At 42.3% G+C, this 26,106-nt stretch overlaps 1 protein-coding gene across 1 annotated transcript in view; it reads left to right on the forward strand.

Moving 5' to 3' along the window:
• Positions 1-2,184: 2,184 nt before the first annotated feature.
• The window catches only part of COG7 (component of oligomeric golgi complex 7), a 90,157-nt gene continuing 66,235 nt past the window's right edge, over positions 2,185-26,106 (forward strand). Inside the window, exons 1-4 of the mRNA XM_005905320.2 lie at positions 2,185-2,560; positions 8,410-8,558; positions 8,853-8,969; positions 11,615-11,783. Coding sequence (XP_005905382.1) covers positions 2,392-2,560; positions 8,410-8,558; positions 8,853-8,969; positions 11,615-11,783 — 604 coding nt within the window. The 5' untranslated portion in view covers positions 2,185-2,391. The remainder of the gene's footprint in view (positions 2,561-8,409; positions 8,559-8,852; positions 8,970-11,614; positions 11,784-26,106) is intronic.

The raw sequence follows: 26,106 nt of genomic DNA on the forward strand, positions 1-26,106 counted from the left end.
CAATCCCCTGGTTAGGAAGATCCCCTGGAGGAGGACACAGCAATCCCTCCAGTAGTCTTGCCAGGAAAAGCCCATGGACAGAGGAGCCTGGCGGGCTACTGTCCATTGGGTCACACAGAGTCGGACACGACTGAAGCGACTGAGGATGCACGCAATATGAAGATGCTGCTACTGCTGCTGCTAAGTCGATTCAGTCATGTCCGACTCTGTGCGACCCCTGGACAGCAGCCCACCAGGCTCCCCTGTCCCTGGGATTCTCCAGGCAAGAACACTGGAGTGGGTTGCCATTTCCTTCTCCAATGCATGAAAGTGAAAAGTGAAAGTGAAGTCACTAAGTCGTGCCGGACTCTTAGCGACCCCATGGACTGCAGCCTACCAGGCTCCTCCATCCATGGGATTTTCCAGGCAAGAGTACTGGAGTGGGGTGCCATTGCCTTCTCTGAATATGAAGATAAGCAATGCCAATTGAAAATGGGCAAAAATTTTGAAAATATATTTCATCAAAGAAGAGGTAAGAACTGCTAATAAGCACATGAAAAGGTGTTCAATATCATTAGCTATTAGGGAAATGCAAATTAAGGCAACAAAGACTTACCACTACATACCAAATGGAACTGGAACCCTCATACCTCATTGACTGTAATGTAAAGTGGTATGGGGGATAAGTTTGGCAGTTTCTTTAAAAATTAAACATAAATCTATCTTACCACTTAGTTCCACACCTAGGAATCTATTCAAAAGAAATGAAAACATGTCCATACAAAGACATATAGTGAATGTTCACAGCAGCATTATTTCTAATAGCCTTATTTGACTGACTTCCAGGTCTTAGTTGTCATATATGGGATCTAATTCCCTGACCAGGGATTGAACCCCGGACCCCCTGCATTGGGAGCACAAAGTCTTAGCCACTGGACTGCCAGGGAAACCCCTCTAATAGCCTTAAACTAGAAACAGCATAAATGTCCATCTACTAGTGCATGAATAAGCAAAATATGTCATATCCACACAATGAAATACAACTCAGCAACGTAAGGGAACAAACTTTATGGTTGGTGAAAGAAGCCAGATGCAGAAGACTACATAGTGCATGATTTCATGTGTCTGAAATGTCCAGAAAAGGTAAATTTGTAGAGTCAGAAAGCACATCAGTGGCTTCCTGGGACTTGGGGGTGGGAGCAGAGATTAAGTGCAAACAAGCAGGGAGGAATTTTTTGGCTGATGGAAATGTTCTTGTGAAGGTATCCCACCTTGTTAAATTTGCTAAAAATCGTTGGATTGTATATTTGAAGTGAGTGAACTGTATGCCCTGTAAGTTATTAATCAATAAAGCTGGGGCTTTTTTTGTTTTGTTTTGTTTTGAACTTCAGCTCCTCGGGGAGGAGAGGGGCATACGGCAATTACAGGCACCCAAGTCTTCTGAGCATGCCGCGGGACTACATCAGTTTGCTTCTACCAGGTGAGCGTATTATCTTTCCTATTAATAATTTGTGGATTTAGGTTCTTAACTATATAGTTTTCAGGAACTACTGTATGCACTGAATTGGAGTATGCCTGGATGAGAACAGATAAATGGCAAAATTAAGCACAGTGTAACCAAAGGATGCTTTTATTTGCTTTTTAAATTTTGAATCCTATGACAAAGGAGGCCTTCCCAGATATCTCTTTCCCGAGGTATTACATTGCTTTAAGCTAGAGGAAACAGGACCGAATGGCGAATTCCAGAGTTTTGTGTCTCAGGCCACGGACAGGAGGCCACCGTGGCTACAACAGTGAGACAGGAGCTGGAAGCGTGGTGGGCAGAGACCAGGTCATGTAAATTCGTCTGCCCGCTTTGGGAAGGCACTGAAGGACGGCAAAGAATTCAGGTTTCAGTAGTAGGCTGGCCTGAGTTCAAATCCCACTGCGCTACATTCTAGCTACGTGATACTGAACAACTTGCTTAACTGCCTCAGTTCTTCCACTTTAATTTGGGGGAGAACAATAGCACTGAAAGGATTGTGAGGACTAAGTGTGCTAATAAAAGTAAGGGCTTAAGAGTAAAGCACGTATTTAAGCGCCCAGCCGGCATTTAAATTAGCAGAGGAGGAGGGACGCTCCTCCGGTTGGACGCTCGCAGCCCGTCGCATATCCCGGAACGCCTGCAATCACTATAGTAACGGCTACCTACTTCCGGAAGAAGTACGGCGCGCGGCGAGGGTCAATCTCGGGCGTACACATCAGCGCGCTGATCCAGAGGCTGTGGAGGGGTCTGTCTCCGGCGCGGTCGGTCCCCGCCCGCTGCTTCCCAGGCTGCCGCGGGTGCTCTCGCAGAGCTGCCTGCTTCTGCAGCCGAGTGGCCGCCCGGAGCCAGGTCTTCAGGCTTGGACGCCGAGCTGCGACGGTGCAGCCATGGACTTCTCCAAGTTCCTGGCGGAAGACTTCGACGTGAAGGAGTGGATCAACGCGGCCTTCAGGGCTGGCCCCAAGGAGGCGGCGGCCGGGAAGGCGGACAGCCACGCAGCCACCCTGGTGATGAAGCTGCAGCTGTTCATCCAAGAGGTGAACCACGCCGTGGAGGGTGAGCGGCCTGGCAGAGCTCCCTGACGGGTCCGGGGTCTGCGGGGGTGCACGTAGTGGGCAGTGAATGTCAGCGCCTCGCATGGAGAGCGAGCGAGCCCGGGTCTGGTTCCCGCACAGTCCTCGTGGGGACATCCAGGTCTCAACCCCGCTGTTCGTCTCTCTGCAACACTTGCAGATTTGGGATCTTGCTTTCCACTTTCGGCAGTGCTGTCAAGTTACCTTTTAAAACTTGAGTGAATTTTAAGAAGGTGAAATAACTGGTCAACTGATTCTTAGATTTGGCAAAAAGCATATAGAAGATGTATAGGGAAGACATTGTTTTAATGGATAAAAAAAAATGATCTTGTTACCTGTAGTTGATTTGCAATGTTGTGTTAATGTCTACTGTACAGTAAAGTGATTCAGTTATATATGTTATATATATGTATTCAGTAAGCTGAAACTCCAATCCTTTTGCCACCTGATGCGAAGAGCTGACTCGTTTGAAAAGACCCTGATGCTGGGAAAGATTGAAGGCGAGAGGAGAAGGGGGCGACAGAGGATGAGATGGTTGGATGGTATCACTGACTCAATAGACATGAGTTAGAGTAAACTCCAGGAGTTGGTGATGGACAGGGAGGCCTGGCATCCTGCTTCCATGGGGTTGCAAAGAGCTAGACACAACTGATCGACTGAACTGACTGACTGACTGTATATACTTACATATATGCATTCTTTATCACATTCTTTTCCATTATGGTTTGTCACAGCATATTGAATATAGATCATTTCCTGTGCTGTACACCAAGTAGGAATTTGTTTATCCATTCTATATATAATAGTCTGCGTCTGCTAAGTTCAGACTCCCACTCCATCCTTCCCCCACACCCCTCTTATAGTGGATCTCTGTGTCAGTGAGGAAGATGGGCTGTCCTGATTGGAGACTTTTTTTTTTCCTTCCATTTTTGGCTGTGCTGGGTCTTTGTTGCTGCACTCGGACTTTCTCTAGTTGTAGAGAGTGGAGGGCTACTCTCTAGTTGCTGTTCGTGGTCTCATTGTGGTGTTTCTCTTGCTTTAGAGCTCAGGATCTAGGATTCACGGGCTCAGTAGTTGTGACATATGAGCTTGGTTGCTCTGCAGCATGTGGGGATTTTCCTGGACCAGGGATTGAACCAGTGTCCTGTGCATTGGCAGGTGGATTCTTAACCACTGGACCACCAGGGAAGTCCTAATGGGAGACTTTAAAGTATCAAATTAACTAACCAGAATAGTGAATTATAAAAAAAAAAAAATACACACCAGAGTTAATAATAATTTCATGTATCTACTGTGTACCTGTCAAGAAATGAGCACTGGGGGTGAAAAGTTTATCTTTCTGGAGTTTGCTGCCTTGTGGGGAAGACATGTGAACAATTTAATTACAATAAAGGGTAGATTTACTGAGAACAGAACTGGAAGCTGAGAGCTAGATGAAGGCAGCAATTGTCTCTTGCCTGGGAGGTTCATAAAGGGCTCCCTGTGTTAGGCTTTGAAGGAAGGCTTCACAGGGCAAAGATGAGGAAGACATTGTGCTTAGTCTCTCAGTTGTGTCTGACTCTTTGCGAGCCCATGGACTGTTATCACCCACCAGGCTCCTCTGTCCATGGGATTCTCCAGGGAAGAATACTGGAGTGGGTTGCCATTCCCTTCTCCAGAGGATCTTCCTGACCCAGGGATCAAAGCCAGGTCTGCATTGCAAGCAGATTCTTTACTGTATGAGCTACAGGGAAGTTCAGGGAGGATTTTAATAATAATGATATGATGGCAAATATCTGAGTCCTTAGTATATGTCAGGCACTGTTTTAAGGGCTTTGTATGTACTTCTGTAAAAAGAGCTACTTAATACTTAGTAATCCGTGGTCTTTTTAAAACAAATTATTTTAATTACTTTATTTGGCTGCACCGGTGTTTAGTTGTGGCATGAGGGGTCTTCAGTCTTCATTAGGGCCTGTGGGATCTTTAGCTGTGGCATTCAAACTGTTTGTTGCAGCATGCAGGATCTAGTTACCCGACCAGGGATTGAACCTGGGCCCTCTGCATTGGGAGCACAGAGTCTTAGCAACTGAACCACCAGAGTATTCCCTTGGATAGCCTTACGCTATCATAGACACAGCATAAATGTCCATCAACTGGTGAGTGGATAAACAAAATATGCAATAGCACTCAGCAACATAAGGGAACAAGCTTTATCCTTGGTGAAAGAAGCAAGATGCAGAAGAGTACATAGTGCATGATTTCGTATGTCTGAAATGTCCAGAAAAGGTAAATTTGTAGAGACAGAAAGCAAATTAGTGGTTTCCCAGGGCTTGGGGTGGAAGCAGAGATTAAGTGCCAAGTGGCAGGAAGGAGTTTTTTGGCTGATGTCAGTGTTCTTGTGGAGATAACACACCTTGTTAAATTTGCTAAAAATCATTGAGTTGTATATTTGAAGTGAATGAATTATATGCCAGTAAGTTATTCATCAGTAAAGCTGTTTTTAAAAAGCTTTAGCTTGTTGGGGGGGAGAGGGGCATATCATAGAGGCTCCCAGACTTAATGTCCTACAGCTCTTGGGACAGCCCTGTGCAATGAAGAAGTGTCCTGGAGAAAATGTTAATAGTGCTGCCCCCTCCCCCAGCATGATTATCTTATTTAAACATGGCAGTAATCCTTAGAGGTAGGCACAGTTATTATTCCCACTTTATAGTTGTAGAAACTGCAGCTGAAGGTAGTAACTTGCCCAGCATCATATTGCTAATGAATGGGGAGACTGGATTTGAACCCAAGCGACTGGTTCCAGATCCCAGGCTCTTATCCATTATACTTTACTACCTCTTTGGTATTAAAGGGAGAGGGAACACTTGTAGAGGCAGGAGGGTATAAAGAGACCTACCCAGTCCAGAGAAAAGTGAGAAGTTCAAATAGAGCTTCATCAGTAGCATCAATGAATATTAGTCCTTATTGTTATTATTATTGGAGGATTACACTTCCATGAGGGGGAATTTCCACTGGAAATAAGGTAGAAAAGTAGATTAGGATCAGACTGTGAAAGGCCTTTCTGGCTATCCTGAAGGTTTGGTTTTCATCCTATAGGCCAGGGGTTCTCAACCCCTGGGAACTATTAGGAACCGGGCCACAGGAGGTGAGCGGTGGGCAAGAGAGGGAAGTTCCATCTGTAATTTACAGCCACCTCCTGTTGCTCACTTTTATAGGAAGCTCCACTTCCTGCTCAAGGAACTCAATAAATTCAATGCTCTTGAATCATCCCAGAATCATCCCCGAATCATCCCCAAACCATCCCCTGCCCCGCCCCTTTCCAGCTTCCCAGGTCCTTGGAAATTATGGTCCCTGGTGCCAAAAATGTTGGGGACCACTTCTGTAGGTAGTGAGAAGCCATAGAAGGTTTAAAGCTTTATTTTTAGGGACAATGAGACAAGGTCCCAAGTCTGTGGTGAGAAGAAGTTATTGCAGAGGTTGAAACTGGAGTTGTTGAGGATCCCTAATAGGGAGGATTGATTCATTATTCAGTCAGCAAATATTTTTTGGGCACAAGCTATTCTTCAGGGTCCAGAGATGCAGTGTTAAACAAGATCCATTCTTAGGTTGGAAACGTTGGCAGGGGCCAGATCATGCATTTACTGTCACATTAAAGAGTCTGGATTTGATTTAAAATGTGTGTAGTGGGAAGGTACTGGAGGATTTTTAAGCAGGACAATGAGATGATTTAAGTTGGCATTCAGGAGACCATTGCTCTAGTCCAGAAGAGAGGTGACCGTGGCTTCACTTGGGTTTCTGGCAGTAGAGATGGGGAGAGACGGGTAGCTTTAAGGTATTTTCAGAAGAAGGGAGAACTTGCTGATGGATTGGAATGAGGGATAAGGGGAAAAAAATCAAGAATGATGGCAGATCCTTGTTCTGAGCAACCGTGAATGGAGGTGCCAAACGTGCCACAATGCTGCGGGAATTTGTAGTGAAATTCCAAACAGCCATTGCCTAGATTCTGCAGTGAGCAGTGGCTAGTCTTGCTTTATTGCAAATCTGTCCATCCCTCTATCCATCCATCCATCTTATTTTTTGATGTATTTAAAAATAAATTGCAGATATCAGTACGCTTCGCCCTTTAAACATTTCATTTAGAACCCTAAACATTATAGAGTTCAGTTCTTGTTTATAGCTCTTTTTTTTTCGCTAGATAATATTTATGTAAGGTGGAATGCTGCTAAGTCACTTCAGTTGTGTCTGACTCTGTGTGACCCCACAGACGGCAGCCCACCAGGCTCCTCTGTCCCTGGGATTCTCCAGGCAAGATTACTGGAGTAGGTTGCCATTTCCCTCTCCAATGCATGAAAGTGAAAAGTGAAAGTGAAGTCGCTCAGTCGTGCCAGACTCTTAGCGACCCCATGGACTGCAGCCTACCAGGCTCCTCCGTCCGTGGGATTTTCCAGGCAAGAGTACTGGAGTGGGTTGCCATTGCCTTGGAGGGACCTTATCTGATCCGTTTGATGGGTTTTGACAGGTGTGTACAGCTAATGCAACTCACCCCCCATCAAGACGTAGAAGGTTACCATCACCTTAGGCGGTCTCCTAGTCCCACCTCTGATGGAGATTTGGCCCTTACCCTTCCAGAGGCATCCACAGGAGGTGACAGTTTTAAAATAGATTCTAGAAAGAACTAAATTTGAGGGTGCTGTGGAGAGGTGGAGGGGGAAGAAGTTCACAGGGAACCAATCAGACCTGAAGAGTGACTCTGAGGTTTAGCAGGCAAGGGGCCAGGCCAGGGCCATAACAGCCTGTTAAAAATCAGGAAATCTCTGTGCTTTGACGAAATCTTTGTGTGTTCTGCCTATGTTTTGTTAGTCATAAAACTTTACTTAAGGTCAGTGCTGGAGACAGAATGTTGTTTTATGGCAGAGCGGGGTGAACAGGTTCTTAAAGTGTGTTTTCTATGTTAAAGTTCCATTCAATGTACCGGTACCAGGAGCAGAAGGCTCTGAACTTCTTTGGTTGATTCCCTGGTGAATTCCTCTTTAAAGGACTAAAGGATTATGCCTTTTCCAGATAACACCTCCTGATCTGTGAGGATTTTCAGATTTTATTCTACACTTGGGATGTCTGTTAAAAAAAAAAAAAAATACAGGTTCCTTGATCTCCTACCAGGATTCCTAAATAAGAATCTCTGGCAGGTGACCCAGGGACCTGCATTTTAACTGCATTCCGACTGTTACCAATGGTCTGTGGACTGCATTTTGAAGAAAACATGGAAGCAGACGTTGGGTCCAGACACTCCTTGGCTCAGCTCTGTGAAATCTTGGGCAAGTTACTTAACCTCTCTGAGCATTAGTTTTCTCATCTGTAAGAGGCAGCTGCTAATGACTGCTGTGTATGTTAAATGATGTATGGAAAGCTTGGGGTGCAGAGCTGGCATTCACCAGTGTCAGATTCCTCCCTTCTCCTTCCTGGAAAAGAGCGTTTCACATTAATTCCCTGCCTGTCCAGTGGTTAGGACTCTCTGCTTTCACTACTGGGTGGGGGGGGCCTGGGTTCATCGGGGAATTAAGATCTTGTAAGCAGCGTGGCACAACCAAAAAAAAAAAAAAAAAGTTGCACTTTAACTCAGTGGTGGTGGGTCAGGTTGATGGTTTATTAGGGCTTTTACCATCATCCTGGGGAAGACAGGGTCCCAGCAGAGACCAGCTCCCCCCATGCGCCCCCCGCCCCCAACACAGGCTCAGAAAACCGCGTGGCTCATAGAGCCTTAGGGAAGATTTGCTTCCTGTCGTCTGATTTATTCATATTGTTCACTGGTGAGTGGTCTGGTGTTCACCTTTGGTTCTTGGATTTTCACTGCAGAAACAAGTCACCAGGCCCTCCAGAACATGCCCAAAGTGCTCCGTGATATCGAAGCCCTTAAACAGGAGGCGTCTTTTCTGAAAGAACAAATGATTCTTGTCAAGGAGGACATTAAAAAGTTTGAACAGGACACATCTCAGTCGATGCAGGTATTTTGGTTCCTAATTGTTGACTCTTGTTTTTGGAAGATGTTTACCTTCCCAGCAGGAGGCCCCCCCTCAGAATTCTGCCAAACACTCAGACTACTGTTTTGTTTAGCACTTTTAGCTTATTCATCTCTTCAGCATCACTGAACGTTTAACCATGCGATCAGTGTCGTGCGGGGTACAGAGTTCCCTAAGGCAGGACCGTATCATGATACTTAGGTTTCGAGTTACTTGTGGAAGGCGGAGAAAATGGAACTGCAGCTTCCTTAGTGTCTGAAACCCTCATCTGTCTTCTAGGTGTTGGTAGAAATCGACCAGGTCAAGTCCAGAATGCAGCTTGCCGCAGAATCTCTTCAAGAAGCCGACAAATGGAGCACGTTGAGTGCTGATATCGAGGAGACTTTTAAGACTCAGGTAGGTTTCTTGTTTAGCGGATGCTGTATTGTTTTGTTGTTGTTAGGCTTCCCTGGTGGCTCAGATGGTAAAGAATATGCCTGCCAAGCAGGAGACTTGGGTTCGGTCCCTGGGTTGGGAAGATCCCCTGGAGAAGAGAATGGCAACCCACTCCAGTATTCTTGCCTGGAGAATTCCATGGACAGAGGAGCCTGGTGGGCTACGGTCCACGAAGTTGCAAAGAGTCGGACAGGATTTAGCAATTGAACAGCAGCAACAAAGCTAACAGTTACATCTTGTTATTTTCTCTTCCCAACCCTCTTGATATTCAGAACTCACTGCCCATAAGACCCAAAGCATCTAGCTGAACTCTCCCAGGCTCTTAAAAAACAGAATTTACTGTTTCTGGCCAAAGCCACTCTCCACTTGCTCCACTGCCCCTCTCTTGGGTTAACGCTTCCTTTTCTGTCCAGGTTTACCTACCTGGAAACCTAGCGGCCCTTCACTGCCCCCTTCTCCCTGCCCCTCCTCTCTTTCTCTTCTGTCGTCTGTTCTTTCTGTCCCTCTGGCGCCGCCTGGTGTCGTTTTGTCGTCATTTTGCTCCTAGACCGTTTCAGCAACCGTCCACTCGCCTCCTTGCCATCAAGGCCCTCCCCGATCCCAGGTTATCCGCCCCCGACCCCACGCGTCCAGGGCATCTTCTAAAGCACAGATTGTCATGTGGCATTTCCCTGTCCCTCACACCCCCAACCCACCCCATCTTAACCTCTACCAACTTCTCGTTTTCCGTCTGATAAATTCTACGCCCCCTACAGGGCACAACCTGTCCTTCCCCACAGGGCTCTGGGTGCCTGTGTTTACAGCTGTTCCTCTGGCCACTCCCTCTGTGTGAGTTCAGCCTCTGCCTGCTCCAGACTGTGAACACCCCGTCCCTTTTCATGCCTGAGCTGTCCCCCCTCTACTTTTCTTTATAGGACCGTAGCCTCCGCTTGTCCCTCAAGGCAGTTAAGTGTCACCTCCTTTTACATCTCTCCTTGCTGGCTCCTGGCCTCTCCAGTGAGTGGAACTCATGGTCCCCTCCCATGTGCTCCTGTGACCCTTGAGCCAACCTCTCTTTATTTTATCTAGTGGCCACCCCACACATGATGTGGGGTCTTAGTTCCCTGACCAAGGTCAGACCCGCACCCCCTGCATTGAGAGTGTGGAGTCTTAACCACAGGACCACCAGGGAAGCCCGTGAGCCATCCTCCTAAAGTGTCTCATAATCTTTCTCCCCCAAGTCATTCATTGCGCATTCAGGGCCTGCACTGTGACCTTCCTTGTCTTTTTGTCTCAACCATCTTTAAGACGGTGTCTGAGGCATCATGGGCACCTGTCGAACACTGCAATGAAATACATTTCCTTACTCTCTTCATTCTTTTTTTAAATAGAGTTTAGTTTTCTATTTATAAACATAACTTATGTGTGTCTTACAAGATTTGGAAAATTGAGAAAAATGCAAGGAAGAAAACAGAATATCCTGTGCCCTTAGTATTTTTTTTTTTTAATGTCTGTTAGGTATTTTTCTAGATGTTTGTAAAAATCTATACTTTTGTACTATCTTTTATGATGCATATATTGTAGGTATACGTTGGGTTGTCCAGAAAATTCATTTGGGTTTCCCCTAAGATATTATGGAATAACCCAAGTGAACTTTCTGGCCAACCCAATATATACATGTTTCTGTATATTCTAGTGTTTGTATGGCCTTTTTGTTGTTTATTTCACCTAATGATAAGTTGTAGATATTTTTCTGTGTAATTAATACTTTTCAAAACATGATTTTAAAAACTATTTAAATTTATTTACGTACTTTTGGCCGTGCTGGGTCTTTGTTGCTGCTTGGGCTTTTCCCTAGTTGTGATGAGCAGGGGCTCCTCTCGAGTTGTGGTGCACGGGCTTCTCACTGCAGTGGCTTCTCTTGTTGCAGAGCACGGGCTTTAGGGTATTCATGCTTCAGTAGTTGTGTCTCCTGGGCTCTAGAGCGCTGGCTCAGTAGTTGTGGTGTCTGGGCTTAGTTGCTCCATGGCAACAAAGGGATCTTCCCAGACCAGGAATCAAACTCTTGTCTCCTGCATTTTTACCACTGAGCCAGCAGGGAAGCCCTCAAACATGATTTTTAATGACTGTACAATATTTCACATGTATTTCACATTTTAATGACTATTCAATATTTCACATAGATTATGAGTGTCATAATCTATATTTTATTTCTTATCATGGAAGATTTGGTTCCTTCCGGGTCTTTGTTATAACAACACTAAAATCACATTAATCAATTTTAATACATTAATATTTCTTTGTCCCTCTGATTTTTTCCTTAGATTTCTAGGACAGAAAATGCCAAGTTCTAAGGATGTAAATATTTGTAAGGCTTTTGATACATATTGCTAATTTTCCCCCCAGAAAAAATATAAATTTAGAAAAACTTTTTCTTTGCACCCTTCCCAAAGATAGCTGTTGTAATTTTTCAGAAGTTTTTCCAGTTTGTTAGGAAAATGGCACTTCTTTGTTTTAATTTGCTTTTGTTTGAAGACTAGTAATACTGAACATGAAGTGTTGATGAGCCATGTTCTCTTCATTGGAGTGTCTTAACATAAATATCCTCTCTTCTGGTCTTCTTATAGGACATAGCTGTGATTTCAGCCAAGCTCACAGGTATGCAGAACAGCCTAATGATGCTCGTTGATACACCAGACTACTCAGAAAAATGTGTACACTTGGAGGCGTTGAAGAACCGGCTGGAGGCCTTGGCCAGCCCCCAGATCGTAGCAGCATTCACATCTCAGTCTATAGGTGAGTGCTGGCTGCTTCCCGTCTCTCTGTACACCTCTTTATTTATTTATTTATTTTTTAATTTTTATTTTATTTTTAAACTTTACATAATTGTATTAGTTTTGCCAAATATCAAAATGAATCCATTGTACACCTCTTTAAACAGATAAGGCTTTCCACGTCTTCAGTCTTGAGAATGTCTTAATTTTGATTAAGTTACGTAGATTGGAAGTCAGTCTGTAGCTTTATGGTGGTTGCCTTTTCTTCAACATTCTATATGAACTTTTTCAAAATACAGACAGCTTGTAGTAACCCACCAGGGAACATATCATCTAGACCCTAGTATTAGCATTTACCACTTTGCTTTATCACATATCTGTTCACCTCTCTATCCATCCATCTTATTTTTATCATGCAAGTCAAAGTAAGTTGCAGACATCAGTACACTTCACTCCTAAACGCTAGGAGTTCAGTGTTAGTTTAGGATCCTTTCTTTTTTTGAGGTAAAATTTACATTTAGTGTTAGTTGCTCAGTCATGTCTGGCTCTTTGTGACCCCATGGTCTGTACCCCACCAGGCTCCTCTGTCCACAGAGTTCTCCAGGCAAGAATGCTGGAGTGAGTAGCCATTCCCTTCTCCAGGGGATCTTCCTGACCCAGGGATTGAACCTGGGTCTCTTACATTGCAGGTGGATTCCTTACCACCTGAGCCACCAGGGAAACCATTTAGAAAAATGTACAAATCTTAAGCCATTTAGAAAAATGTACAGATCTTGAGTTCTGAGCCTGATCAAGACCATTATAAAGCTGTTATTTTCCAGTGATTTTTTTCAGCACATAGCTCTCTCTTTACCTAGCTCTCCCTCTCCATGTCATCCACAAAACTATTGGTTAAACAGGAAGCAGCAGCAGCAGTAAAGCTGCTTTCTTACCTTGTCGTTGTTGTTGTTGTTCAGTCTCCCAGTTGTGTTCGACTCTTTGCGACCCCATGGACCACAGTATGCCAGACCTCCCTGTCCCTCACCATCTCCTGGAGCTTGCCCAAGTTCATGTTCATTGCGTCGGTGATTCCGTCCTGCCATCTCATCCTCTGATGCCCTGTCTTGCCCTTGATCTTTCTCAGCTTCAGGGACTTTTCCCATGAGTCGTCTGTTCACATCGGATGACCAAAATCCTGGAGTTTCTCCTTCAGCATCAGTCCTTCCAGTGAATGTTCAGGGTTGATCTCCCTTAAGATTGACTGGTTTGACCTCCTTGCTGTCCAGGGGACTTTCAGGATTCTCCTCCAGCACCACCAGTTCGAAGGCATCAGTTCTTTGGTGTTCTGCCTTCTTTGCAGCCCAGCTCTTACAGCTGTACATGATCACTGGGAAGACCATAGCTTTGACTATATGACCTTTGTTGGCGAGTAATGTCTCTGCTTTTCAACACACTCTCTAGGTTTGTCATAGCTTTCCTGCCAAGAAGCAGTTGTCTTCTGATTTCGTGGCTAAAGTCACTGTTCGCAGTGATTTTAGAGCCCAAGAAGAGGAAATCTGTCACTACTTCCACCTTTTCCCCTTCTATTTACCATGTAGTAATGGGGTTGGATGCCATGATCTTAGTTTTTTTTACTATTTAGTCTTAAGCCGGCTCTTTCACTCTCTTTCTATACCCTCATCAAGAGGTTCTTTAGTTTCCTCTTTGCTTTCTGCTATTATAGTAGTATCATCTGCCTGTCTGAAGTTGTTGATATTTCTCCTGCCTATCCTGATTCCAGCTTTGTAACTCATCCAGCTGGGCATTTCTCATGATGTGCTCAGCATATAGGTTAAATAAACAGGGTGACAGCACACAGCCCTGTCATACTCCTTTCTCAGTCTTGAACCACAGGGTTCTACTGTTCTTACCTGAGCATCTATGTATTGATATATTGGCAGAATGTAGTCTGTATGCACTGCCCTGCTTGCTGCACTCTTGGTCACACATCACGCACGCCCTTCTGCTCTGGGGTTCATGGTCTCCTAAACCTGTTCTGTTGAAGGTCACCAACAACCATATCATCACCAAACCTGAAAGCCTATTACCATTTTATGCTTCTCTGTTTCTCCTTGTCAACAACACTTGACGATGTTTTCTACTCCCTCCTGCTCTGAAAATGCTTTCTTCTTTTGACTCCTGAGATGTAGCACCAGTTTCATGTATGTGAAGTCTCTCAGTCATGTCCAACTCTTTGCAACCCCATGGACTGTAGCTTGCCAGGCTCCTCCATCCATGGGATTTTCCAGGCAAGAATACTGGAGTGGGTTGCCATTTCCTTCTCCAGGGCATCTTCCCCACCCAGGGATCAAACCTTGGTCTCCCGCAGTGCAGGTAGACTCTTTACCATCTGAGCCACCAGGGAAGTTTTATGTATATGATGGTACATTTTCAATGATGAAATGAAACCATAAAAAGTTCTGATATATATATATATTTAAGACTTATTTATTTATTTTTGGCTGCACTGGGTCATCACTGCTGCATGTGGGCTTGCTCTAGTTGTGAGTGGGGTCTGCCCTTCACTGCACTGTGCAGGCTTCTCGTTGCAGTGGCTTCTCTTGTTGCAAACGCAGGCTCTAGGCACTAAGGCTCAGTAATTGTGGCATATGGACTTAGTTGCCCAGTGGCATGTGGAATCTTCCTGGAACAGGGATTGAACAAGTGTCCCCTGCATTGACAGGATAATTCTTAACTACTGGACCACCAGGGAAGTTCAAAATGTGCTCTCTTTTAAAAAAAATATTTTTTAAAAAATTTCAAATTTAAATCCAAGGTCATGAGGCTTTCCTCCTATATATATATTTTTTTTTCCTAAGAGTTTTATAGTTTTAGCTCTTACATTTAGGTCTTTGATACATTATAAGTTAATTTTTGTATATGGTACAAGGTAAGCGTCCAATTTCTTTCTTTTGCATGTGGACATCCTGTTTTCTGAGCATCGTTGTTTCTGAGTGTAAAAGGACTCTCCTTTCCCCCAGTGAATGATCATGACTTCTTTGTTGAAAATCTTTTGACCATGTGTGTGAAGGTTTATTTCTGGGCTCTCTATTCTCTATATATACAGAGGCATATCTTTGTCCTTATGCCAGTACCACATTGCTTTGATTATTGTAGCTTTGTGTTAACTTTTGAAATCATGAATTGTGAACCCACCAATGTTGTCCTTGTTTTTCAAGATTGTTTTGGCTTTTTGGAGGTCCCTTGAAATTCCATATGAGTTTTAAGGTGGATTTTTCTGTTTTTCCAGAGAACACCTTTGAACACCATTTTGGAAGAGATAACTTTGAATCTGTAGGTGGTTTGGGTAGTATTATCATCTTTTTAAAAAATTTTGTTTTTTTTAGCCTCTAATTAAAATAAATAAATCTAAATTTAAAAAATTAATTATTTTTTAATTGGTGGAAAATTGCTTTACAGTTTTGTGTTGGTTTCTGTTGTACAACACTACGAATCAGTCATAATTTTATATATATATATATATCTCTCCCTCCCTCCTCTCCCCCCATCCTGCCCTCTAGGTTATCACAGAGCACTAGGCTGGGCTTCCTGTGCTATTTAGCAACTTCCCACTAACCATCTATTTCACACATGATAGTGGAAATGTGTCAATGCTGCTTTCTCCATGCGTCTCACCCTCACTTTCTCCCGCTGGAAATCTTCTAATTCATGAGCGCAGTACGCCTTTTCATTTATTTATATCTTTTAAAATTTCTTTCAGTGGTGTTTTTTGACTTTCAGTGTACAGGATTGTTCTTTGTTACTGTATAGAAATGCAGGTGAGTTTTGGTGTGTTGATTTTGTATCCTGCTGCATTAACTTAGTAGTTCTAAGTTTGTGTGTGTGTGTTTGTGTGGAATCTTTAGCACTTTCTATACATGAGATCATATTATCTGCAAACAAAGATGTTTTTACTTCTTCCTTTCCTTTTGAATGCTTTTTATATCTTCGTCTTACATAATTGTTCTGACTGTAACTTCTAGTACTGAATTGAAGTTGCAAAAGTGGGCATCCTTGTCTCATTCCTGATCTCAGAGGAAAAGTTTGAAATGGTCTTTCATATCAAGTATTATGTTAGTTGGGGGCTTTTCATATATGACCTTTATTATGTTAAGGTTGTTTGCTTCTATTCCTAGTTTTTCGAGTGTTTTTAATTCTGAAAAAGTCTTAAATTTTATCACATGGCTGTTTTGCATCAGTTGAGATGATCATGTGAACATTTCCCCTTTGTTAGTGTGGTGTATTACATTTATTGATTTTCATGTGTTGAGCCTTCTTTGCATCCCGGAGTAAATCCCACTTGGTCAAGGGATATGATCCTTTTAATATGCTGTTGAATTCGGCTTGCTGGTATTTTGTTGATGATTTTTGTGTCTATATTTATCAGGGATATTGATCTGTAGGTTTCTTTTCTTGCAATGTCTTTGTCTGGCTTTGGTATTAAGGTAATGCTGACCTCATAGAATAGGCTAGGAAGTCTTCAGTGCTCTTCAGTTTGGGGGAGAGTTTGAGAAGTATTAGTATTAATTAAAAAAAATTTTTTTTTTCTTTTTGTGCTGGGTCTTTGTTGCTGCGGACTTTCTCTAGTGGTGGCGTGGGCTTTCTCATTGAGGTGGCTTCTCTTGTTGCAGAGCATGGGCTCTAGATCATGTGGGCTTCAGTAGTGTGGCCCTGGGTTTAGTTGCCCTGAGGCATGAGGAATCTTCCTGGACTGGAGATTGAACTTGTCTCTCCTGCATTCGCAAGTGAATTCTTAATCACTGGGCCATCAGGGAAGTCCAAGTATTAATTCTTAATTAATCAATGAAGCCATCTGATATACTTTACTTTGTTGAGAAGTTTTTGATTACAGATTCAGTAACTAGTTTTATGTCTATGCAGAGTTTCTGTTTCTTCATGATTTAGTCTTGGTACACTGAGTATTTCTAACAACTTGTTCATTTTACCTAGTTTATCCAATTTGTTAGCATATAATTATCCATAGTACTTTCTTATAATTCTGTTACCTTTAGTAAAATTGGTAGTGTTGTCCTCTCTTTCATTTCTGATTTGATTTGAGTCCTCTTCCTTTACCTTAGTGAACCTAAGTAAAGGTATGTCAATTTTGTTCACTTTTTCAAAGACTTTTTCAACCCTTCATTTTGTTGATTTTAATGTTTTGTTTCTGATATTCTCTGTTTTACTTACTTTTGCTCTCTGTTATTTCTTCCCTTTTACTAACTTTGGCTTTAGCTTCCCCCGCCCCCTAGTTTTGTAAGACGTAGAGTTTAGGTTGTTGATTTGAGATCTCTCTTCTTTTTTAAAGTAAGCATGTACAGCTACAAATTAGCTCTTAGGATTGCTTTTGTGGCATCTCGTAAGTTTTGGTCTGCTAGGTTTTTGTTTTCATTTGTCATTTAAATTTCTCTTGTGGTATCTTCTTGACTCATTTGTTGTTTTGGAGTCCACATTATTTGTGATTTTTTCAGCTTTCTTCTTTTAGTTGATTTCCAGTTTTATTCCATTGTGATCGGAAAAGATACTATATGATTTATATGACTGTAGTCTTTAGAAATTTATTAAGACTTGTTTCGTGGCCTGTGATATGGTCTATCCCGGAGAGTGTTTTATGAGTACTTCAGAATGAGTATTCTGCCATTGTTGGCTGGAGTGTTCTGTATTGTTTCTTAGGGCTAATTGGCCTGTGATGTTTATTTAAGTCCCTGCTTCTTTATTATTGTCTCTCTGGTTATCTTGATGTGCTTTCTGAATGCACCTTCTGCAGGCTCTGTTCCTTTTCTTTTTTTTACCCCCTGTGGTACTTTTGCAAAGGTCACATGGTAGAATTTTTTGTTTGTATTTATTTCTATTTATTCATATTTGTATGTGGGTGCTTTTTTTCTGGGTTCACTGTTTACTGAAAAATAATGAGCATGGGATTTCCATGGAGACCCCTCCTTGTTTTGCTGTTGTTTGGTCGCTTAGTTGTGTCCAACTCTTTGCAACCCTATGGACTACAGTACAGGCTTCCCTGTCCTTCACTGTCTCCCAGAGTTTGTTTAAACTCGTGTATTGAGTCAGTGATGCCATCCAACCATCTCATCCTCTGTCACACCCTTCTCCTCCTGCCCTCAGTCTTTCCCAGCATCAGGGTCTTTTCCAGTGAGTCAGCTGTTTGCATCATGTGGCCAAAGTATTGGAGCTTCAGCTTCAGTATCAGTCCTTCCAATGAATATTCAGGGTTAATTTCCTTTGGGATTGAGTAGTTTGATCTCAAAGTCCAAGTGACTCTCAAGAGTCTTTTAGGGCACCACAGTTCAAAAGCATCAATTCTTTGGCATTCAGCCTTCTTTATGGTCCAACTCTCACATCTGCACATGATTACTGGAAAAACCATAGGTTTGACTAGGTGGACCTTTGTTGGCAAAGTGATGTCTCTGCTTTTTAATACACTGTCTAGGTTTGTCATAGCTTTTCTTCCAAGGATCAAGCCTCCTTGTTTACCTGGACTTAATTGAAAGCTTTTCTCTTGGCCTTGATTTAAAGGTTACATTCTCTGATGTGCTCTTCAGTTGCCCAAAGAGAATGGATTCAGGACTTTTCTCCAGCCTCTTAATTCCATGTCTTCCCCATTTGTCAATTCTTTATTTTGCATTTTCTCTTCACTAGCATGATTCCAGGACTAGAGCTGGACCTTTGGAAAATCACCGTCTGGCAGTTTTCAGATCAGATCAGATCAGTCGCTCAGTCATGTCCGACTCTTTGCGACCCCATGAATCGCAGCACGCCATGCCTCCCTGTCCATCACCAACTATTGGAGTTCACTCAGACTCATGTCCATCGAGTCGGTGATGCCATCCAGCCATCTCATCCTCTGTCATTCCCTTCTCCTCCTGCCCCCAATCCCTCCCAGCATCAGAGTCTTTTCCAATGAGTCCACTCTTCGCATGAGGTGGCCAAAGTACTAGAGTTTCAGCTTTAGCATCATTCCTTCCAAAGAAATCCCAGGGCTGATCTCCTTTAGAACGGACTGGTTGGATCTCCTTGCAGTCCAAGGGACTCTCAAGAGCCTTCTCCAACACCACAGTTCAAAAGCATCAATTCTTCGGCGCTTGGCCTTCTTCACAGTCCAACTCTCACATCTATACATGACCACTGGAAAAACCATAGCCTTGACTAGACGAACCTTTGTTGGCAAAGTAATGTCTCTGCTTTTGAATATGCTGTCTAGGTTGATCATGACTTTCCTTCCAAGGAGTAAGCGTCTTTTCATTTCATGGCTGCAGTCACCATCTGCAGTGATTTTGGAGCCCAGAAAAATAAAGTCTGACACTGTTTGCACTGTTTCCCCATCTATTTCCCATGAAGTGATGGGACCGGATGCCATGATCTTCGTTTTCTGAATGTTGAGCTTTAAGCCAACTTTTTCACTCTCCACTTTCACCTTCATCAAGAGGCTTTTGAGTTCCTCTTCACTTTCTGCCATAAGGGTGGTGTCATCTGCATATCTGAGGTTATTGATATTTCTCCCAGCAATCTTGATTCCAGCTTGTGCTTCTTCCAGCCCAGCATTTCTCATGATGTACTCTGCATATAAGTTAAATAAACAGGGTGACAATATACAGCCTTGATGTACTCCTTTTCCTATTTGGAACCAGTCTGTTGTTCCATGTCCAGTTCTAACTGTTGCTTCCTGACCTGCATACAAATTTCTCAAGAGGCAGGTCAGGTGGTCTGGTATTCCCATCTCTTTCAGAATTTTCCACAGTTTATTGTGATCCACACAGTCAAAGGCTTTGGCATAGTCAATAAAGCAGAAATAGATGTTTTTCTGGAACTCTCTTGCTTTTTCCATGATCCAGCGGATGTTTGCAATTTGATCTCTGGTTCCTCTGCCTTTTCTAAAACCAGCTTGAACATCAGGAAGTTCACGGTTCACATATTGCTGAAGCCTGGCTTGGAGAATTTTAAGCATTACTTTACTAGCGTGTGAGATGAGTGCAATTGTGCTGTAGTTTGAGCATTCTTTGGCGTTGCCTTTCTTTGGAATTGGAATGAAAACTGACCTTTTCCAGTCCTGTGGCCACTGCAGTTTTACTACTCATGTTTCTAGTGAATTTGTTGCAGCTGTAGACCATGGAGCTCACTTGTGTGGTTGGGGTATGCATCCATTTGATAGGAGATTAGAGAAGTAGGAGTGGGGACTGGGGCTCCATGAATTTTAAGTTTTTTCCCTTTCCTTCTGTGTGAATTGGCTACTTGGTACTGGAATCAGGTTTGAAGAATGCCCTGTGAGTCAGGATCGTAGGCTTTCGTTTTGGAGTAAGCTGTATTTGACAGCTTTCATTCACAAATTTGAATCAGGCTTGATTCTAGATTCTGCTCTTTGTAGGCAGGATGCTGATTCAGAAGGGGGAAATGGGTCCTGCGGCTGTCCCACTGCTGAGCTGGGGTGGAAGCAGACCCTCCCCTGCTTGCCCAGGCCTCCTTGGCCCCTGGTGCTCCATGCTAATGTCCAGTTTCTCCCAGCATACCTACTCGTTGGCCAAAATGATTGCATATCTGATGGGTATTCTCTGAAGTGTGTAGTATGAATGTTTTCCTGGCATCAACACAGATGGATGAAACTGTGTTTTTCTTTGGTGGTTAATTTTGGTGAGCATCGGGAAGGGTTTTTTCCTGCCACAAAAGTAATATTCTCTTTAATCAATTATCTTCCCAAGAAGGCTAAGGTGCTTCTTTATCTAACAGTTTTTAAAGGGAAATCTGATAAATTAGTACATTCCTGACACAATACCCACAATCTTCAAGTATACATGCCTCATTCATTTTATAAACTAGTGGATTCAGTTCATAAATTGAAGCAGCTTTTTGGAGCCTAATTTTACATATGGCAGGAATATTCACTTATCTAAGTGATCTTATGAAAATAATAAGCATTTAAAAAGCACGTAGTCATTTTTAAACTCATGGAGTCCTGCCCATTACAATGAGAACTGCTGGCTGGTCTCTGGAGTTTAGCTGAGTTATATCCACGGTGGTTACTATTACAGCTTTTCCTTCTCAGCAGCTTATTGGACTTACCAGAGATGGAGGAAAACAGAACAGGTATAAAGAGGTTTTGCACCTGTTAGCTCACGGTTTTTTTCCCCATTCTTTTTTTTTAATTTTATTCTAAGGCTGTGGCATCTGTGTTTTGACCAGAAGGGGGCAGATAGGAGCCAGAGATGCTGCGTGCATGGGAGGCTGCTGAAACTGTATCTCTGTTTTTTCATCAGTAGACCTGGAACCAAGTGCTGTGTTTAGCACTTCCTCTGCCCTTAGGCAAAAATATAAGAAAGTACTTGATATTAGACCCATAGAGTCCATTGCTATCTGTTGAATGCTGGTGTTTACCAGATAATTTTCTTATTCCTCAAACCATTAAATATATGAATTTATAGAAGTTTAGTTCGTTTGCTTATTTCCCATCTGATATAATCAGAGTAGGAATTTTCAAAGGGATTACTAACTTGTAAATAGTGTTTAAAATATTAATTACATGAGGAATGGCAGGGAATACAAAAATGAAAAGATTGCTGTCCTTCAAGGACTTTATACCTTGGTTGAGGGTGAGGCTGGAAGAAAACAAGTACACAGATAATTTTATTACGGAATGGAATGTGAAAACTGCCTTAGGCCTCCCAAGGATGAAGGAAAATCAAGGAAGCTTTTATGAAAGAGCTAGTATATGCGCAGAACCTTGAAAGAGATGAATTAAAAATAATTTGAATTGCTTCTGATTATAAAATAATACATATGCAAGTTATTAAACTTTGAAAAAAACGGAGAAAAGTATAAAATAGAAAATGATATACCAGTGAACTCACCACATAGAGATGACTGCTAGTATTTTTTTTTTAATTAAAAAGTTTTTTTTAATTAATTTATTTTTTGGCTGTGCCCTGTGGCATGTGGGATCTTAGTTCCCTGACCAGGGATCAAACTCTCGCCTCCTGCAGTGGAAGCACAGAGTCTTAACCACTGGACCACCAGGGAATTCCCTTTATTATTATTACTTTAAACATTTTTGACCGTTAGTATTTTTTCCAGTTTTTTTTCTTTGTCTGTATATATCTTTTAAGGAAAGTACATACATTGAGTATAGGCAATTCTGTATTTTTTTTGCTCCCTTTAGCAATATAGCATGAGCATTTTCTCAGGGATATAGGGATTTGATAGGTGAGGAAAAGCATTTAGGGCAGAAAGAATAATGTATATTTGGATGGTATAGAAAGGAGAAAATTCAGGGTCTGTTTTGGGAATAACAATTAAACGCATTTTAGTGGAATGAACATTGGGAAATGGTCAAAGGTGAGGCTGGAAAGGAAGGTGGGGACAGCATAGTTTGCCTTGAACAAATTAAGGAGTTTCTATTGAGGGAATGATTTCATTGCTGCTGACAATTTATTAGTCTGCTGAGGAATGTGGCAAGAATGGAAGGACTATAGACTTTGGAGATGGGCAGACCTAGTTTCAAATCTTTGGGCTGCTGCATATTAGCAGAGACCTCCACTTCCTGCTCAGTGAAATGAGCGTAGAATACGCGCTATGTTCTTGGGAGGATTAAACAATACAGGTGTGCAGCTCCTGATCAGAGGAGGCCTCCAGGGAATATTGCTTCCTCTTTCTCTGGAACCTCTCATTCAAGACTTGTAGCCCTTATAGCAACTTAAAGGAAATAAATAATTCCTAAGAGGCCAGTAAAGAACTCCTGAACACTCTCTTAGAATGAGAGCTGCATCATTTCCAAAAAGCCGTGCAGCTCAGCAGATTTAACTAAACTGTCAATACAGTTTGGAAGCCCAGACCCACACATGAGTTAGTTGGGTTTTTCCTTGAATTTGGGCTTCCCTGGTGGCTCGGACAGTAAAGAATGTGCCTGCAATGCCGGAAACCTGGCTTCGACCCCTGGGTCAGGATGATCCCCTGGAGAAGGGAATGGCAACCCACTCTAGTATTCTTGCCTGGAGAATTCCACGGACAGAGGAGCCTGGCAGGCTCCATAGGGTTGCAAAGCGTTAGAGACAACTGAGTGACTAACACTTTCACTTCTACTTTCTTGAATTTAGTTAAATGTTTTTCCATCATCTACAGTGCTGAAAAGTTAAGTAGTACTACAAGGTCTAAAAGGGAAAAGTAACATCCTCTTTCTCTACCTGGTCCTTATCCAGGAAGGCCACCACTTTTAGAGCTGTTTTTCTGTGCTCTTTTACTTTATCTTTCTGCATGATAAATGTCTTAGTTTATTTCTTCATGTTTCAATTTTAGGCATTGTCTGTTGACTTCTGTTGTTCCAGCTAAGGATTTAACTTTCACACCACTCCTCTTTTTCTTCCCCATTATCCTCCTGTCTCCTTATTTTAATTGAATCAGTAAATAGTTTTTATATTATCACAACTTTATAAATTATTAATTTTTGCTGAGTCAAGCCCAGGTACTGTGATTTCATTCTCTTTCCTGTTCAGCTTCATGTTTATCCTGAAGTTTCTGATCACCTTTTTATCCCCTTCTCATTCTTCCAGCTCTCCATACTCCCTGGTTTTTTCCAAGTGGGTTCTTGGGGATAACGCTTTGTTCCAAGTACCCCCTGTTCCCCAGAAACTCTCCTTTTGGCATGCTGTCTCTGCTCTGGACATGCAGATCCCAGGATTCTTTACTGGTGCTCAGATTTAAAGTCTTGTTTCTGTCAGTTGTCATTCTGGGCAAGTCACAGGAGTTAGATGATGTCACAGGAACCTGGCCAGGACATATCTGGGCCCTTCTAGTTGTATGATCTTGACGAACTTATTTATTTCAGTGTCTTCTTACCTCATACGGTTGCCCTGAGGTTATAAGTGAGCTTGCATAAATGGAGAAGCTTTGGAAGTTCTGTGAATGAAAAGTAAACTAGCTTATCCACAGTGACTTTGTTTCAGTGTTACTACCTACTCTACGTTTCGAAGGCCTTAGATATTATCCTTGCTGCTCTTTATATTTGCCTGTACATTCAACCAGGTATCCTCTTTCTCCAGGAAAAATTAGCATCAGAGAGTGGGAGAAGTGAAGGACAGCTCTCAGCACATGCCTAGAAGGGTGGTGCTTGCTGTCTACACCTAGGCAGAAACGGGGGTGGGGTGGGGTAAGTTCTGCAGACTGATATAGTGGGGTAACTGTTTTAGGAAGAGATTTAAGAGCATTTTTTTCTGTATATTTATTTTATTTAACATGTAATTATGACATATATCCTATGTGCAGAGTACTTTCTTATGTCTAAATAACATGCAAAATCATTTGCAGGAGCAACAATAAATGAATTTTGGGGGACTCTTTATTTTTTAATATCAATGCCCAGGTTGCTTCCTATTGGTACCATAAGGTTTTTATACTGTTTGTTTATAATTAAAAGTCAATTATTGATATGAAATTGGTAACCCATTGACCATATATTATTACACTTTGGGTATGTGAGGTAGAGACTTGGGGACTGCATGAATATCTTATTCACATGATACCTGTATCAGTTTGAGATTCTCTTGATATCAAGTGATGAAAACCTATTTCAAAGTGGCTTAAAGGAAAAAGAGATTGTATTGGTTTATGGAACTGAGAAGTTCAGGGATAAACTTGCTGCAGGCCTGGCTTGATTCAGGATCACAGACTATGTCTTTAGAACCCAGAGTCTCTCTCTTGCCATTTCTTGGCTATCTATGTCTTCCTATGTGTTGGCTTTACTTGCAGGCACATTCTTTGTGTAGTGGCCATTGCAGTTCTAAGCCTCCTTTTGGGCAGTTCAAGAAAGGGTGTCAGGGTTAATCTTGATCTTGTTTCACATGCAGCTTTGGCACCTCTGAGTCAGTTACTTTGATTATGTGGACTCAAGGCCCTGGTTGGCCAGGCCTGGGTGTCATCCCAGAGCTGTGCGTGGAGTTGTTCCACTGGAAACATGTAGATCTTAGGAGAATGGGAGGCAGGGATATGGTTCCCCAGAGGAAGACCATAGTTCTTTTGTTTAAATTAATTAATTTATTTTAATTGGAGGCTAATTACTTTACAGTATTGAAGTGGTTTTTGCCATACATTGGCATGAATCCTCCATGGGTGTACATGTGTCCCCATCCTGACCCCCCTCCCACCTCCCTCCCCATCGCATCCCTCAGGTTCATCCCAGGTGCACCAGCCCTGAGCGCCCTGTCTCATGCATTGAACCTGGACTGGTGATCTATTTAACATATGGTAATATACATTTTTCAATGCTGTTCTCTCCAATCATCCCACCCTTACCTTCTCCCACAGAGTCCAAAAGTCTGTTCTTTATCTCTTGGTCTCTTTTGCTGTCTCACATATACGGTCATTCGTTACCATCTTTCTAAATTCCATATAAATGTGTTAATATACTGTATTAGTGTTTTTCTTTCTGACTTACTTCACTCTGTATAATAGGCTCTGGTTTCATCTACCTCATTAGAACTGATTCAAATGCATTCTTCTTAGTAGCTGAGTAATATTCCATTGTGTATATGTACCACAGCTTTCTTATCTGTTCATCTGCCAATGGACATCTAGGTTGCTTCCTTGTCCTAGCTATTGTATGCAGTGCTGCGATGAACACTGGGGTGCACGTGTCTCTTTCAGTTCTGGTTTCTTCCATGTGTGTGTCCAGCAGTGGGATTGCTGGGTTTTATGGCAGTTTTTTAAGGAATCTCCACACCGTTCTCCATAGTGGCTGTCAAAATATGCATAGAAACAAATGAAAATGAAAACACAACAATTAGAAAAAGAAGAAATGAAGAACCCTAGAGTTAATAGAAGGAAAGAAATAAAAAAATTAGGGCAGAAATAAATGAAAAAGAAACAAAGGAGACTATAGCAAAAATCAACAAAACTAAAAGCTGGTTCTTTGAGAAGATAAATAAAATAGACAAACCTTAGCCAGACTCATCAAGAAAAAAAGGGAGAAGAATCAAATCAACAAAATTAGAAATGAAAATGGAGAAATCACAACAGACAACACAGAAATGCAAAGGCTCCTAAGAGACTACTATCAGCAACTATATGACAATAAAATGGACAACTTGAAGAAATGGATGAATTCTTAGAAAAGTATAACCTTCCAAAACTGAACCAGGAAGAAATAGAACATCTTAACAGACCCATCACAAGCATGGAAATCAAAATTGTAATAAAAAGTCTTCCAACAAACAAAAGCCCAGGACCAGATGGCTTCACAGGTGAATTCTACCAAAAATTTAGAGAAGAGCTAACACCTATTCAACTCAAACTCTTCCAGAAAATTGCAGAGGAAGGTAAACTGCCAAACTCATTCTATG

Source organism: Bos mutus, chromosome 25 (genome assembly GCF_027580195.1).
Source record: "Bos mutus isolate GX-2022 chromosome 25, NWIPB_WYAK_1.1, whole genome shotgun sequence".
Taxonomy (NCBI): domain Eukaryota; kingdom Metazoa; phylum Chordata; class Mammalia; order Artiodactyla; family Bovidae; genus Bos; species Bos mutus.